This window comes from Scomber scombrus, chromosome 17 (genome assembly GCF_963691925.1).
Source record: "Scomber scombrus chromosome 17, fScoSco1.1, whole genome shotgun sequence".
In the NCBI taxonomy this organism is placed as follows: domain Eukaryota; kingdom Metazoa; phylum Chordata; class Actinopteri; order Scombriformes; family Scombridae; genus Scomber; species Scomber scombrus.
The window spans coordinates 22,503,547-22,521,744 of record NC_084986.1 but is presented as its reverse complement, the minus strand read 5'-3'; the positions used below and the strand labels follow the sequence as shown (position 1 = coordinate 22,521,744).

The following is an 18,198-nucleotide window of genomic DNA, read 5'->3' as shown; positions in this document are numbered from 1 at the left end:
CTAATCTGAAGGCCACATGAAGTTTGGAGGTCTGTAGCGATTGACTTTGCAAAAAGTTGGCGACCTCTGCGCACTATGCGCCTCAGCATCCGCTGACCCCGCTCCGTCATTTTACGTGGCCTACCACTTCGTGGCTGACGTTCCCAATCGCTTCCACTTTGTTATAATACCACTGACAGTTGACTATGGAATATTTAGGAGCGAGGAAATTTCACTACTTCTGGATTTGTTGCACAGGTGGCATCCCATCACAGTACCACGCTGGAATTCACTGAGCTCCTGAGAGCGACCCATTCTTTCACAAATGTTTGTAGAAACAGTCTGCATGCCTTGGTGCTTGATTGTATACACCTGTGGTCATGGAAGTTATTGGAACACCTGATTTCAATCATTTACATGGGTGAGTGAATACTTTTGGCAATATAGTGTATGTTGCAGGCTTATTTTTAGACTTGAAAAGTAGTCAACTCATTTTCAGAAAAAGGTGAAAAATGACAATCACTTATTTACCCAAAACCCATAATAAACAATGTCTAAAATGTCCTATTTTGTCCACAACCAGACATTCAGTTTACCATCATAGAAGACCCAGAGAGTATTCACATTTAAGATAAAAAACAAAACAAAACACAGAACTCAGAAAAAATAGTGCATGGGGTTGAAGTCTTTATTATAAATCACTTACATTACAAAGTAAGACATTAGTCATTTGCCATATCCATCCAAACATCTCAGGGTTAGTGAATCAGCCGGTCAGAAGAGGGGTACTTTGTCAGATTGCAGTGTACAAGAGGAAATTGGCACGGGAAGGTGGAGGGGATTAATCACCGTACAATTATCTAGACTAAGCATCCATGCAGGCAGACACACACACACACACACACACACACAGAATGTCATCAACCTTCAAGTATGAGTAACACAACCGTTGTGCTGCTTGTAGCTCAGGTGTGGAGCGACTGACTGCAGCAAAAGGAGGAGGATGGACAAAGAAGATGAAGAAGCAGCAGCGAAGACAAGACGAGGTGATGTGCAGGACAGAGAAGGCAGCGAGTAGATTTCTTCTCCTTCTGGACCTCGTGGATTGATGTGAGACTTCCTCGAGTCCTATTCTGGTTCATGCCGTCCACTCTCAAAGGAGTCAATCCACCAGCAGATTTGACCCCACAATTATCTAAATTCATCTTTCTTGTTTTAGGCTTTACATCGTGCGCCGCCTGCTGGACAGCTTCCCAAGGCTTTATTTATGATGGCTTTGCACATACACACACACACACACACCCTCACACACACACACACACACACAGCCATACTGCATCTTTCTGGTGAGCAGGACCAGGTGTGGGAGATAAAGTGTCTCCCAGAATTTAGCGGTTCTTAGAGGTCTGTGGCTCATAGAAGTCTGGAATATCTTTTCTTTTGTTTTTTGGTCATTTCCCTGCCCTTTTCCAAGTTTTTTTTTATATCTTTAAATAAAAATGGTTTATAAATCATCTACAAACCTACATCTTCTCTATAAATTACATATATGTTTTTTTAACCCAGCAGTAAAAGGAACAGCTGAAATCTGCAGTAGAAAACTCAGGGAGAGGGAGAGACGACCTCTGCATCCAGCAGTGACAAAAAGATCGGTAGAAAAAAAACATCCATACAACAGCGAAACTGGTTGGTAAAATTTAGCCAAAAAACAAGCGATAGAAGGGTCCTCTGTGAGTGAGAGTTTGTTGTCTGGCCCCGCAGTGTCCAATCACGGCTTAAGAGGGGGAGCTGACGCATTGAAAGGCAGCTTCATTGGGTCGGCGTGTGTGTGTGTATATAACTTCACGTGTGTGTATATTTTGAGCGTGTGTGTAAATCGGCTTTTATCATGCTCGCGTTAGCAGCTCCTGAGCCCACGTCTTGATGGCGGACGTTGTGTGTTGGAGGAGCTGCCACGTTGAGTTGGTGATGGACACGGCGTGGCCCTGCAGGCACGATACGGACACCTCACCACTGCAGGAGAAAACAAAAGACACAGCCCAGGTTAGACTCTACAAACAGAGTTCTTAGAGTCTGAACTAAGAGCAGCTGGTGCAGCCGACTCCCGACACACTTTTCAAAGCCAGATGTAAATGTGCTCTATACAGCTCACATCTACAATAACAATGAAAATGAATAAATGTTAAAGTCTCAGGGTACTGACTTGCAGGACTCCTGAAGGTTGGTCCATGCTCGTTGTAGCAGGTCAGACATGTACGCCAGCGCTGGCAGGATGTAGTTCTTGTGAAGGAGGAGGAGCAGCTCCTTCAGGTATGCCAACACCTGGAATACACTGTCTGGTGTGTTGGTGTTCACCTGAGAAAAGACATAGAGAGAAGTAACAGTCACAATGATGTAACATATGACTCTTTGATTCATTATGATTCAGTGATATATTGTGTATAAGTGAACATTTGAATGTACAGTCTTACCCATTCTATGACCAGCGGTGTCTTTTCTTTCACCCAGAGGATAAACTGGGTGGTGTTTTCAGAGATGAAGATGGCTGCTGATTTTGCTTTTTCCATACCTTGTTCCATTAGTGGCCCCATCACCCGCACACACTCAGAGTAATAATGAGGAGTGTTTGTCTCTATCCAACTGAAGAGAAAAAACAAACATTGTAAGTCAAAAACTATTTATACACACACACAGGATGAGCTCCAAAATATTAATATTCCTCAGATAACTGTTGTTTTGGGATCAGCTACTCACTTTATTCTTGTTACTTCAATATGTAGTAACAAGATAGTATGTTCTCAATAGTTGTTGGCAATGCAAAGTGAGACAATTGCTCTGTTTTTGATGAGTGCCAGTCTCATTAATATGTAGAATATAATATATATTAAGGAACCAAATACTATCATCATAATGTAATAAAGTAACTTGAAATGGAATTTTAGTGTCGAAAACATTAATTAGGGAAAATGTTTCAGGCCAGTCGAACAGACAGTGAAAAAAATATTTTGTGTACAGAAGTCTGAACAGGAAATTAGTCAGAAGCCTGCTAGATATTTTTATGTTTTGGTTAGACTGGCTCATGATCAGACAGAGTGTACAGAGGTCAACAGGAATAAAGTCTGAAAAGATCCAGAGACACTTCACCAGTATCTGACACATAGTGGAAAATAATAATAATAATAATAAGAAGAATTCAGCATATTTGTTTGGGGAGAGAGCTTCTTACATAAAGTTTATTCATTAATGGTGTGTTATGTGTTGAGGACGTACCTGAACCCCTGCTTCGAATAGACTGTTATTTTGCCCCAAGCCTGCTGAGAAACAGCTGTAACCCCTGAGTTGCGCAGATATCTGGCTGCTGTTGAATCTGAAATACAACAAATATTAGACTCTTAACAACCAAACTGCATTTCACTGCTACCGCACAGCAACATCTGATCGTATCTATAAAAATGAAGACTGGTGAGTCGAGTCAGACCTGCGAAGGAGCCGTGAGATCTGACATCATGAGCGATGAAGCCGGCGATGAACACCAGCATGACCATGAGCAGCTTGGACCAGGGGAACCCGTGACCCTTCATCTTCACCTGCAGGTTCTGCAAACGGGAAAGTAACACTGAGCAAAATCCAAATCTACACAAATATACGGCATATATATTCTAGAGGTGCTCAATTACAAGTCAAATAAAGGACCATCCATATATCCACATAAAGAACTTAATTGTATTGATGTTGTGTATAATTGTGTCCTAACCAAACCAGGACTTTTGACATTAGTTCTGATATTCAATGAAGTTTAAATTGTTACTTTATGATTATTATTAATTATCCCTCATTAATATAATCCTCTTACCTGGCACAGGTTATTGCATTCCTGCACCTCCTGAGAATCGGTGTTTTCTTTCATTTCCTCGTTGGTCACTTTGAAAGACTGGACAGTTTCTTCAAGGTTCTTCCTCAGCTGAAAATAGAAAATAAAAGAGTCAAACCCAGGATGAATCAAGATGATGGTAAATTCATTTAATGAGTGTCGACGCCTCTCCACACTGTTCATTTTTAACCCTGAGACTTGGTGTGATTAAAAAAGAGGCTCTCAGTGACAGCAGGAGTGTAAACAAGCCTTCACGCTCTATTTCTACTATCTCCAGGGAGGTGAGTTCATGCTGACATTCATACCTTTGGTGGCAGGACTCTCCAGGACTTCAATAAATGGTTCAACAACAGGCTGCAGAGGAGGAGAGAGGAATGAACTGTCAGCTCCAAAATCTTAACTACATCCTAATGTGTTCACAGTCCACCACATATTCACTTGAGCAATTCATTTGTAGTATCCGAGTACTAGTCAAAATAGTTTCAATGCTTTATAATTATCACAGTTTACATGGAACATGAATGGTTTTATCCATAAAAGCTTTGTTTGATAAAAATCAATGCAAAATTGGCAATTGGTCTATGTTAGGTGTGTATAACTCACCTGGACTGGGGTAAGTGTTTGGTGTAGAGCTGCCTCCACACTCCGAGACTCTGTACATCCACGCACAAACACTCTGTCATACTGTTGAGAAGCTGTGAGTAACATCATGAGAGGAACAAAGAGAGACAGTGTGATTATGTAAGGAATAACAACATTTGAAAGCTCTGCTACCAGAGGAGTGTTAACTTGTGGCTTATTATGTAAAAGAAAAGTCAGTAGTGGCAGCTGTAGCAAATCAACCACTTCATGGCTAAAAATACAATATGTCTTGTAGCTATATTGCACATATTGTAAGTATTTTACTACTGTTGATGACTACAACAGTCTGTGATTGTCAAACATCCATGCAAAACGGCCACTTTGAATTCTGAAGGACTCGCGCTTTACCCTGAAGTCTTTTATGTTTTAGACAAGAGACACATTGTAACATCACAGCTAACATGATGCTAATATTTGGCAGTAATGATATTTGGCAGTTATCTATAGAATAATATGGAACAAATAAATCAACGAAGAAAGTGGAGAAACTTATAATACACAGCTGGTGACTGTTATTCCACTTTCCCTTCAAGATTAGCTGTTTGCCAATATGCTATTATGACCGTTTATGACCCTGATTGTAATAATGAGGCTGTAACAATGCATGTCACAGGTCACTTAAGTACACTCAGACTTCTGCAGCAGCACAGCTTTAGCACACGTGTGTCATGTGGGTCTCACCTCTCTCTTCATGTCATCAGGACAGTGTGGCGTGGCTCTGGACAGAAAGGATGGCAGGTATGTGTGTAATGTGCTCTCAGGTTTGGCTCCAAATGCGAGGGCTTTTAGGCGAGGGTACAGGCGCCTCAGCTGCTCCTGCAGACTGCACACAAAACATAAATAGGTTTTTGTTTAAGCACCGGGGAGATAAAAATCACTCACAAACACACAAAGATGAGGTCCATGTGTTCAAATATAGTCAAGTCAACAGATTTTACTTTGAAAGGGGAATAACACAAATGGGGTTTTCCCAATAATTGTCATTTTTGACAGATTATAAAAATCTCTAGAAAATGTGGCTTAACCGCGAATTCAGATGAAACCTGATCTCTCTGCTCTTCTCTTCCCAGAGTCACATCCTGTGGTTGTTTGATTTGGTATAGTTAGGGGTGAACATCCAGTCAAATTCTTATCCATCCATTCTCTACACCCACTTACTGCTACGCTATGCAGCCATGATTTTCACCAGGATTACTTTGTTCACCTCATACTGACGGATCAGATCAAACAACCATTTATCCGTTTTTTTAGGGGGAGAGTTCTTGAAAAATGGATGAATAGGCATTTTCTGTTTGCAGCTGCTTCTTATTAAATCAAACGTTTAGGGTTAATATCTCACACTGCACTATAACTTTTTATTCTCCTGTTTTATCTATCTTGTTCTATTTTAGTATAAATTTATTTCCAATTTAACACTTTTAGTCATATTTAAATGTCCTTATTTTGCCATGTGTTGCTTTTATATCCTGTCTTGATGTATTTGGTTTTTATTTAAAGCACTCTGAATTGCCTTATTGTTGAAATGTACTATACAAATAAATGTGCTTTTCCTTAGTGTTTCTAAAGAAATAAAATATATACAAAATACATAAAATCTAATATCCTGTTAGTCATTTTAAATGTGTAGGTGCAATTTGGTTGCTGCAACTTTATCATGTGTCAATAATGATGGACATGATCAGGATGTTTTTATGCATCATGACACATTGGCTTCTGTTCTGTGTGACACAGAATCCATACAAATTGGTTATTGTGCATGGATTCTGTGTCTCTCTCATCATTTCTACTGTGTATTAACTCAGAGCCTCCCCTCTGTCTATCAGGCTTAGCTGCTGCTGTGAAGTTAGCTGACATTTACCTTGATGAAAGGGCATTCTTGGGCATGAAGGCAAAATCCAGTAAAGGAAAGAACTCTTTAGGGCCCATGATGCCAAATCCCTTTGTCAAGTTGGCATGAAGTCTGGAGAAAGAAAGCAAACACAAAAATATAGTGGTAAAGCATCTTTAGAAGAAAAAAAAAATAAAGTGAAAATTGTGCATAAAATAATAATAAAATAAAAAAAGCAGGGCTACAAAACATCCTGCTATCAACATACTATATCTTTAAAATGAATTTAAGTGCCATCTACTACTACTACTACAGTGAAAAAGGGGAAATATTATGAGTCACACTTACAGCAGAAGTCTCTCCAGATAGGCGATGGCATATGATGATAAGGACTTCACTCCCAGCACAGGAAGCATGATTCCCAGCCACACTGAAAAACACACAGTCTATAAATCACCCCCTAAAACTTGACTCTGGTTACAGAACAAAAGAGCCTATTGAGCTTTGGTGACAGTGGCTTTTGTCCTTTGTAAGTAGAAGATAAAGCAGAAAACACAGCTCGCTAACCAGATGAAAAGTGTAGCGGCATGAGGGAGGAAGAAGGTCACCGGGCAGGCATTCTTCAGTATGCTATCAAGGGAAAACTGTGTGTGCGGAGTCATGTTAAATGTGTTCCACGTGTCATTTTGTTGATGTTTTAGATATCCTTCCCCCTTCCACATCCCTGCTGTGTATCTTTAGCTGTACAGTAAATATTTTAATATCAGTAAAACATTTGCCAAGTCAAATCATATCAGTCTGCAGCTCAGGTTGGAAAGTCTTGATTGCTTTTTTAAATTCCTGATGATGAGATTAGAGTGTTCCCGAGCGGGGTCATGTTCACATTACCAGACAGAACATTGGACTACAGAATGTTTTGTATTTGTAGCTTTCTGCCGCCTCAGAATGAGACAAATTGTGTCTTTCTTTCCCTTTAGGGGAGTCAAATGATACTTTTTTTTTTTTTCCGCCCGCAGATGAAGGTTGTTATATAATCTTCCAGGAATATTCATCCTCTCATTCCCACAAACTGACACCCACCTCAAACACATACTGGTGGCAGCAGCTGAGTTTTTAAACGTTATCGTGTGTTAGGTTTGCAGATGTGTGTCATAACATGTTACAGCTCTAATGTGGAATGTTGCTTCATTAACCCTTGATCCAAAATTGATTTCGGCACACATTATTGGGAAAGTGGGAGAAAGGGGAGAGAGATGCAACAGCAGTAGTACAGCACAGATGAGGATGAAATACTGTGTGAATGTGTGTAAAATGTATTTCAGACTATCACCTCTTAGTCCCTGGCTCAGGTCATAAAATCCAGCTTGACCCAGAGCCCACATGATGGTCAAACACTTCACTGGACGACTCTGAGCAGACCTCAACAGCTCCAAATACTAGAGAGGAGAAGCAACAGAGGAAGGTATTACAACAGGGTAGAGAGATATTGCAACATAAAAATCTCTGCAAGGAAGTGAAACTGAGAGTTTACACGTAGATTCGTTGGTCGGTTGCTCAGTTTACAGCTCAAAAAAGTAACTGTGAGCGTTTTTAGAAAACCAAAGCAATTGTACAATTTGGTTTTTGTGATTTAATCTTTAAAAAGCACATTCATGGCAGATAGGGGCAGGACACACACACACACACTTACCTCTGGCAGGTTTTGGGTGGCTATTCTGGGTTTGTCTTGTAAGATTGCTTGAATGCAAACTCTGTAGCCGTGCAGTGGTTCCCCTGGAAACAAAAGAGAAACATAAATCATCTGTCAAGCATGAATTAGTTCCAACATCTAAAATATGAGTGTTTCCCACTTTTCTTTGTCTTATGCAACAGTAAACTAGATATTTTGGGGGTTTGGGTGGTTAGAAAGATAAAACAAGATAATTTCAAGATGTAAACTTGGAAACTCTGATGACTATTTTATGACATTTTATCAAGCGAGACTAATCGAGAACATAACCAGCAGATTAAACAATTACGAAACTGTTTTTTCAGCACTAATTTGGTGTTTTTTGAAGGTTTGGATTGTTTGTTCTTGACACTGCCACTGCTGTATATTCTGAACATGGGCATATCAAACTGATGCTGATAGTTTCAATGCTCTACACAAAACAGAGGCATCTCATTTTGTTTTTTCATTATTTCACAATTAAAGGTGCAGTGTGTAGAATTTAGCGGCATCTGGTGGAACAGACTTGGAAGAAATGAAATATAATATTTTTAAATAGTGTTTAATCAGCTGAAAAGCTTAGAATGAGCTCTTTATGTCTACATAGGGAGCGGGTCCTCTTCCACGGAGCCCGCCATGTTTCTACAGTAGCCCAGAATGGACAAACCAAACACTGGCTGCAGAGAGGGACTATGCATGTTTCGCTAGTTTTGGGGCCACCTTAGGTTCTTTTTCTTACTTGGAAGGGGAAGGCAGGTGTATTCAGTTGGTTGCAATCTGCAACCTCACCACTAAATCCTACATGCTGGTCCTTTAAAAGGTAAAATGTTCATACATGTTCTACCACATGTCTCTCCATGATCGATGACAAACTTGAACGATAACAAACAGAAGTGAAGCAGTAAGCTAAATTTCAAAATCTGCTCACATCGTTTTACTGAAAACTCATCATTCCACATTTCAAACAATGATAAAGATAAGTATGGTGACAGTGGAGGCAGTAAGAAAAGAAAGATTGATGATTTCCAAGCTCTTGCCCGTACCTGGCTGTCTGTCCAGCTCCCTGAGCATAGTGTAAATACAGTGGTCGAAGAAATCTGGCAGAATGTCACTGCAACGTCCAATGAGGCCTTTGATGACGCCCTTCAGCTCCTTTCCTGTAAGGCAGTATGGGTAATCTGGGGACGAAAGACAGAAAGAGATGGATATGAAATTAATAAGGATGATTTTGGTGTCAGTGTTTACACAAACTTGTAATATCTGCCTGTTGAATCATGCAACATATTCAGAGTTTTGTAATCATTTATGCTTTATAACCTGCATCGTAAAAAGATAAATACAAAGATTACAAATACAAGATTGTTTTCCCTGAACATTATAAGCATCATATTATCAGTCACCAAAATGTAATCATTTCTTCAGACATTAGGTGAGACACAAATGAGGTTCCTCCACAACAACAGTAGCTCATTGGGATCTAAATAAACAAACACAATATAAAAAGCTGCAGGAAACCATGAGAAAAGAAGAAAGGAGTAAAAAGCTACATTGAATGTCCAATTTTTTTCTTTCTCTGTCTTTGTGTGACGGACCGTGAGCATAGCTGCTGAGTGTGGGCTCCGTTTCTGGCGTGGTCAAATGGAGGTTGAGGTATCCCGCCAGATCTTTAACCCACACTGACGGGTTTTCTGGGAACAGGGTCTGACTGCGAGCCAACTGCTGCTTCAGGTCCCCGACATCCAGCTAAAGACAGAACGGGACAGGACAGAGGAAACATTAAAACGCCGCTCCAACAACAGCATCTATTACATAAAGATGACACTGTGATCCAGCATGTGATATTTTTCTGTAAAGACGGCACAGTGCATCATTGTTTCTGTGTGATTGTATTAAGATATTTACAACCTTCAACAGTTTTACAAAGCCTGTTCACAAAGGTCAAACACCAGTGCTTTAAAAAGATACGTGGTCTTTGTTCTCATTTAAACTTTTAGAAACAGATGAGGTGATTAAGCACACGCAGAATGCTTTAAAACGTCATGAGACAAACGAAAGTCATGAGAATGTTTATTACTCACAGTTTTGAAGGCTTCCTCGAGGGTCTTGTGAGGGGCCGGGGGTGGTGTACTGCTGGAGTGTGACTTCTTGGATGGTTTACTCGACGAGGGCTTCTTGTTCTGAGGCTCGGCCGGTGGTGGGACCTGCTCCTTGTTCTGTTTCTTGCCCATCTTCTCGAAGCCGTCGTACAGGGTTTCTGACATCTTCAGGGGCGCTGAAAGAGACGAGGCAGTGGTGGTCAGACACACCCTTTTTTTTCTTTTTTCGTTCAGATATCAAACACGGCGTCCTTTTGAACTTGTTTATTCTTCTAACTCTTTCTCATCTATCCTCCCACTGCGCCCTTAAAATCAAGTTAATCCATGAGACCGCTGCATTCCCCGCCCCTTCACAGTGCTTTTCTTATCCCTCCCTCCATGCCTTGCATAATGTGCCTGTGTTAGACAATATTCATGCAACACAAGTTACAATCCACAAGGGACCAGAGTTAAGCACATTCCTAGTATTCCCCCGTGTCTTACTTGTTAAGACCCTTTTATAAACAAACGCCATGCAGGTCAACTGAGTTAAAGAATTGCCATGTTAGAGCTGGGCCATCAGTTCTGATGGTTAATGCTGGTATTTGTGTGTGGAGCTGACTAATTCCATATACACTTATATTCAATTTTAAAACCATAAAATAAGTTCTTCTTTTGTTGCTGATAAAGTTTTTGTCAATCAAAGTTTTTTTTTCTGTTTTAGACTTTCTGATTAAAATCATTGTGGCACTATGTGTGTAAATGACTTTAAATTAACTACAGGGCCCATGTTCACCATAAAGAAGAAACACAGTGTAACAGTTTGGCTCATTTATGTGCATTTGACCAACAATGGAGCTAAATATACTATATCAGCTCTTTGGCTACAGAAAACAACACTTACTAACAGGATTAATCCATGTTGTGAACCCGTTCTATTAAAATCTGCTCAACAGGGCTCTAAATCATGTAGTAGACACATTTACAATATTTAACTACGAGTCCTGGCGACTGCACGCAGGAATTCCTGTCAGACCCAACCCACAGTCTTGAGCCGGTGCTGACAGAGGTCAGCAGTTGTTCGCTGATCATTCGGCCGTACTTGTTGCTGAGGAACCTAAATCTATATTGGGGGGTGTGTATGTGTGTGTCGGCACAACGCATAGCTGTGACGCAAAGACGGGACTTCATCACAGCGTCTCCTATTTCCTCAGCTAAAGTGACACCATAACTTCCCCATTTCAAATGTTGGATCATTCTACACTTTGCTGAGCTGATATAAGGCCGTCACTTAAAGCAGGCTCGACTCAGGGGTAACATTTTGGAGATTTTTTTTTTAGTAGTCATCTCTATAAATGTGTTAGGTAAAAATGAGGTCTGATGAAGCTCAGGCATGTAAGAATAAACAGCTTCATAAGCAGAGCTGAAGAATGATTAAAGCACTGACAGCTGAGAATAAGACAATCTGATCAGGTTTGTGTCCATTGATACAAAACAAACACCCGTAAGAGTGAAGAAGTCTGTCATTTCCAGTGGCAGCTCCTGACATGAGAAGACATCTGCTTCAGTGACAAACAGTAAGAGGGTGACAGAGGGTGACACCCAGTGAAGCCACAAGACAAGACAGGACTGGACTGGTAACTAAAAATGAGACTGAAACTGAGTGAGAGTCTACAGACATGTTAGCAGCTCTGTGAGGCTGCACTTAAGCTAACAATGATAATACTAACAGGTTGATGTTTAGCCGTTATAATGTTTTAACTTAATGTAGCACGCTAACATTGCTAACTGGTAATAAACACAACAGGTGAGGCTAGCAGGATCAGCTGTGCAGGTATGTTGTCATAAACCAAAATATTGGCCAATTTTGAATTTATGATGGAGCTAAATGAAACGTGAAGAGATCACTACAGTCAACACACTCTATCCTGATGCAACATTAATGTTAGGACCAAATTTCACAACAATCCAAATATTCCAAGTACAAAAAGCCTTGGAAATGTCAAACACCACAAGATAAAGAGAGGAGTGTCCACTAAAGATAAAACATGTTAGACTTAACTCAAAAAGGTGTGCATACAAAAACAGGAGCATTGATATTCCAAAAACATTAGACAGAAAAGAGGAGGAGTGACTACCTGACTTATTTGTATCATCTGAATGGATTACAGCAGTATATATGATACCTTTTACATTGTTACTTCTGATTGAGTTCAAATGATTCATCTGTTTGGGCTCTGACTCTGAAAAGCTTCACTTCTCTGCTATTTATAATGTAAACTTGGTGTATGTGTTACATTAGATGAATATTAAATTACTTCTGTGTCCTTGTGGAGGTTGATATTCATCCTTACTCCTAAACTGTCTCCGTGGAAACATTAAAAGGCTTTAACACAAACTTAAGTCTCACTGTTGAATTCACAGAGTAATAAAGCAGCACAGTCTTGGCATCACTACACAGCCTGTGTCTTATTTTAGGACATCTTACACAAACAGTGTCCAGCCCACCTGTTTTGTAAGGGGTTATAATAAACCCTGCTGATTAACAGCTGATGAAATTAAATGGTCATGATGATGATGCGTAAACCTTTATTGGATCAGCTGGAGGGAAGCCCTGCGTGACAGTCCCTAAGGACTAGAGACTGGCATCAATGTGACATATACTGTACATCACAACATAATAAACCTGTTGTACATGAGAATAAGACGGGGTGTGTGTTGGAAGAGGTTCTTAGTGGTAATTTGAGGGCCCAACATAGCCATGTAACAGGGTGGACCAGAGAGGATACTCACACTAGCAGAAGAATAGCAGGCAGGATTATTCACATGTAGACAAAAAGACACTGATCAACATACAGAGCCTCTTTTCTCTTATTAAAACTGTTGGATTTGCAGCTTGTGTCTCTCTGGCAGTGAACACTAAAACATGCATGAACTGTGTAATAAATCATTATTCTGGTATTCACTGAATGGAGGACAGAAAAACTATTCAGTGATACAACAGATATAAACTATTTACAGCTCACAGGCATGATTTCACACTTTTTATTAAGTGAGAAATCAAATTAGTGGAAGACCTTTTTGTTTTTTATAATATCAGCTTGTTAAAGTAGTTAATAATAATGTATTTTAATTAGCTCTGTCAGGATAAACTACTTTTGTTGGCCGATATATTGTCTCAGAAATAATCGCAATAAACGATATTATTGTCATCTCATTGATCATTTTATTCCACTAATGGAAGGGGGGCATGATTGGAGAGTGGGGACTACACTTTCGTTAAAACACAGACTGTCATTATGGGCTGGGACAGAGTTATTTACTTTTAATTCAATATAAGATCAAAAAAATGACTGTATAGACATGGTGAATAAATATTATGTTGAGTCTCGTCTGTTAAACACAGCTCCTAGCAAAATATCACATTTCTATCGAGATATTTCTGAAGTGTTATTTTCTTTCTGATGTTTCCTCACTTAGACGCCGCCCACAGATATCTTGGAACCTGCTCTAACAGATCTTGAAGCCTACAGCTCAACTCGAGGCCGGAGGATTATTTTAAATGTTCCAAAACCCACAAACTCAACAGTATCGGTCTCATGATCCGAGTGTTGGAGGCCTACAAGGAATGGACAGAGATTTAACAACGAGGGCCTGTTGATAGTGTGACAATATTGATCATTTCTACATGTTCAGTATTAAGCATTCAGGTGCAAATAGATAGATACTTTGTTGATTACAGAGTTTATTTACTGATGATTATTCCCTTTAGATAAAAGCTTGACACCGCCTCTCCACTGACACGGTCATGGTCACTGTGCTCTGCTCTTCTACAGGCCAGAGAGACTTTGATCAGACTGATTAAACTGGTGCATAAACAAATAAGCAACGGCAGAGTGTGATCTAATCTTTTCTGTCATGTTTACATTATTTACATAGACATACCTGTAGAGAGGGTGAGGTGGTGGCGGGTATATGTGTGTGTGTGTGTGTGTGTGTGTGTGTGTGTGTGTGTGTGTGTGTGTGTGTGTGTGTGTGTGTGTGTGTGTGTGTGTTAGCTGCAAACAGTCAATCAGATGACTGTAATTATGTCCTATTGGGCTGGACGCCAGTGAAGGTATGATACAATAACACTCAGTCAGAGTTTAAAGGTCTGCTGTGATGTTTGACCTGTTTCAGCAAAGTGGACCAGTTTTTCTATACTGGCTGCAGGTGAGCTTTAAGGTTTAACTAAATACATTCAGGAATTTAGAGCATGCAAGCACAGCTGATATAATCAAGATATAGCAACTACATTTTGATACAGGGCTTCATGATCAGGTAATAAATCAGGTCCACCCTTGAGTCGCTTATCATGTCAGCTGATAATGTGTTTAACTGGTCTGTTTACAGTCAAATGGTAAATAAAATCAGTTCAAACCAGTAAACACACTGTCAGCCTGGAGTTTAATGAAAGGAAGACACCCACTTAGCTCAGTTGGTGATCCAGCACTGATGTTTTCTGCCTTTAAAGCATGGAAAATGACTGAGACTAGAGATGTAACGAGTTGATTGCCAAAAAATTAATCTGACATTTTTTTGATAATTGATTCATCGTTTTGAGGGAGTTTTTTTGGCCATGCCAAAATTCTCTGACTCCAGCTTTTCAAATGTGAATATACTGATCGCACAAAGACAATTCATAATTTATTAAAATAGTTGCTGATTACTTGTCTGTAAACTGACAAATCAATCAATTTGAGCTCTAGTGCAGTTTAACTAAGATCTACAGATGAAAACTGAACTATGAATGGAAGGTAAAACATCACGCATCTACACAAATACTGAAAGTCTAGAAATTAGGTTAAAGGTTAAATCAGTCATTCTGCAGACAGATTGTTTAATACACTTTTCATAAAGTTACAGTGAATGTCTCCTCACAGTCCGCTAGCTCCCTTCTCTGTGCGTGCTGAAAAAAAAAACACCTAATGTTCACACACAGCTCAGACTCTTGGATGAAATACAAACAAAGTGGGTCAGACAAGGCCACATGACATTATTTCAGCCAATCAGCAGCAACGGGCATTCATGCTGGTGCACAGACAGGGGGAAGTCATCAGAGCAGATGTCTGTGTGAGGATATGACAGTCTCCTGTCTGCAGCAGCCGTTGTATAGTGGAACAGAGACGCCATGGTCAATTCACATAGACAATTTTTTCTCACGTAATAGATAATGCTTCCATTTTATCAAATGTATCAATCCACACTGAATCTCCTGCATGTTTTCAGCAACGCATCAGTTTCTGTCACATTTAGTAAGTGTAATCTGAGCAGGCAGCTGTTTAAATCCCACAAATATCCTGCTGTACACACACATACATATATATATATATATATACATATATACACACACATATATATACACACATATATATATATGTTAACTTCACATCATCTATCATATCAATTAATCTATAAATAAAAACTCTGAACGCAGGTCGACTGAGAAGGGAGGAGGCTTCAGAAAGACGGACAGTGTGGATGGACTGTTGTGCTAGAAATTACGAAATTATATTCACGCTCATGATAGAGTGTGAGGGGGATGGAAGTGACTCTACAGCTGATGTGTCACTCTGAATTTTACTAAAATTCCTCTTTTGGACTTTACCTTGGATTTGCACATCTGTATTTGTTTGGGTGTTTAGTTCAAATATCAAACAACCTTCCTCCGGAATGACTGACTCTACTTTTAATGTTGTCATTAGAATGCTAATCAACGGTAATGTCCTCTGCAGCTCTTAAGGAGAGTTTCTGAATTTCTGTCTGAAATAAATAACCCCCGTCATGTCATCTGGGTTGTCTCAGCTGGCACTTGACAGTTTGAGCTACAAAGTGGGGAGGTGAAACTTGAAAGACGTGGCATTTACCAGACATAGACTGAAACACTGAAACACGCATTTTGAAACACGCATTTTTTGCAGATTGAGTCATTTAGCTCTGCTGCTTCAATTTTGACCTTTCTTTAAAACAATAAGTGCCCTAACTTTAACTAACTACAGTACATGTTAGTGTAGTACACGCATGTTAATGTATCATGCATAGATGCAGGGAAGTTTAAAGGGAAAGGGACCCTGACTACACACTGCTTTTCATAAGATGTAAAAAGGTAAAAAAAAAAAAAAAGGTTCGTTGGTTTCATCTTTATCAATGTGTTGTATTTTAAAAGCTTGTTATATTATCAATTGTGTCAAATCTTCATTTGACAAGTTATTAAAGCTGTCAAATAAATGTAGAAGTACCTCACAGTTATACTTCACCCTAGTACATGAGTAAATGTACTTAGTTAAATCGTCAGCCTGACTGTTTCTCTACAATGAAGCACCACCTTGAAGATGTAAGTATTAGTGTGACAGCAGCACAAAGACTAAAGCTTTCAGACACTTCTCAGCTGCAGCTCCTCAAGAGATGACGTTGCCATTGTTGACACACGGCTGATAGCCAGCTAACTGCACCGTAGCTAGCCCACTATCAACTCCTTGTAGCTGCATTGGCAGGAAAACACAACTCAGAAGGGCTTAGGGTGCTGATATTGTGAAATCAATTTGGCAGCGGGGAAGAGCTGCCACTCGGGTTGACATCAAATTAACGCAGGAAGTATTGCATGATGCTAAAGCTAATTAGCTCGTCAAATCAGTTGAGCCGTTTTCGAAAGCAGCGCATGGAAAAAAGAAAAGGAAAAAAGGAGCCAGTTAGAGGAATGAATAAAGCCATACTGCTGGCTCTATCTTCTCTGTTTCGTGTGAGCCCTGGCGGTGAGGCGAAGGGACTCACGGAGCAGCTAACAGCGGGCCGTGTTCACTTACCTCTGGCCGGCAGATTGGACTCGCCCAGGGCTTTCCTTCCAACGCCGCTGCCGCCGCCGGGCTTCTTGTCATTCGGGTTTTTACCTCCTCCCGAGCTGCTGCCTTTCTTTCCTTTCTTCACTACCTCCCATTTGCCCACTGAGCCATTATTTGAAGCCATGTCTGTTCTGGACGGGGTGTTTTTAGCTCCTTCCTCCCTGCTGAATGACACAGGACGACAGTTTGAAAGGCTCTGATCATTTAACCGTCAGTGTGCCACGTTTCCTTGTCGGTATGACGTCAGAGTGATGCGTTCGTCCCCGGCCCGTTACTTTCAGATTTGTGAGGAAGTGGACAAGTTCATACACGTATTTGTTATGCTTCACCCCAAGTAGCCTTACTTATTTTACAATTAATGTACGTTTTGTTACTCTTTATGTCTAAATTGTGTTTGACATATAATTAGCTGATATGTGAAATAGTATTTGTGGAAAATAGCTACATTTACTCAAGTAATACACTAAATTACGATTTTGACGTACGTGTACTTTACTTGGGTATTTCTATATGATGATACTTTATACTTCCACTCCACTGCATTTCAGAGGGAAATTGTACTTTCTACTTCTACACATTTATTTGACAGCTGCAAAAAGATTTATATATCAGGACCATCAGGACTTTGTTTTGTCTTCTTTCCTCTCCCATTAATCATCTCACCCACCCCCCAGGTTGGGAACCACTGGACTAAACTAACTAACTGTATATAAAGTAGTGTAAACTACCTCCACCTCCAGCAGCTACAACAGTAACATGCTGCTCTAACACTGATGCTTTACTATAAATAATCTAATGATATCATATATAATATATATCAGTCAGAGGGACCAAACCACTACTTTTACTGTAATACTTCAAATTATGCTAAGTACTTTGAGTGAAGTAGGATTTTTCATGCAGGACTTTTAATGAACTATTTTTATACCACGAAAAATAGCCAGGAACAACTTTGGTAATTTTTTATTTATTTATTTATTTTTTTTACAAAAAATGTCTCACATATTCTTGTTTCTCAAATGTAAATGTAAATACTTGCTGATAATCTTTGTACTCTATGATAGTACAATGAATATCTTTGGGTTATGGACATCTATTAAGCAATTTAAAGACCTTGCCTTGCTCTGCAAAATTGTAATTGGAAATTTTGTGATATTTTCATTGATTTAAGAGCTAACTAGATCTTTCAATAATACAGCAAAAAAAAGTTATAGTCC

At 39.7% G+C, this 18,198-nt stretch overlaps 1 protein-coding gene across 1 annotated transcript; it reads right to left on the bottom strand.

Annotated features, from left to right (window-relative positions):
* Window positions 1–646: 646 nt before the first annotated feature.
* Window positions 647–17,160, bottom strand: tmem214 (transmembrane protein 214). Its single transcript, XM_062437305.1, has 17 exons — window positions 16,946–17,160; window positions 10,107–10,300; window positions 9,621–9,771; window positions 9,072–9,206; window positions 8,011–8,093; window positions 7,651–7,756; window positions 6,669–6,750; window positions 6,351–6,452; window positions 5,174–5,315; window positions 4,454–4,545; window positions 4,156–4,204; window positions 3,833–3,940; window positions 3,458–3,575; window positions 3,250–3,346; window positions 2,451–2,619; window positions 2,183–2,334; window positions 647–1,992 (listed from the first exon to the last, which is right to left on the bottom strand). Exons 1-17 carry the CDS (start codon window positions 17,103–17,105, stop codon window positions 1,866–1,868), a joined length of 2,067 nt encoding a protein of 688 aa, XP_062293289.1. The 5' UTR covers window positions 17,106–17,160; the 3' UTR covers window positions 647–1,865.
* Between the last annotated feature and the right edge of the window lie 1,038 nt (window positions 17,161–18,198).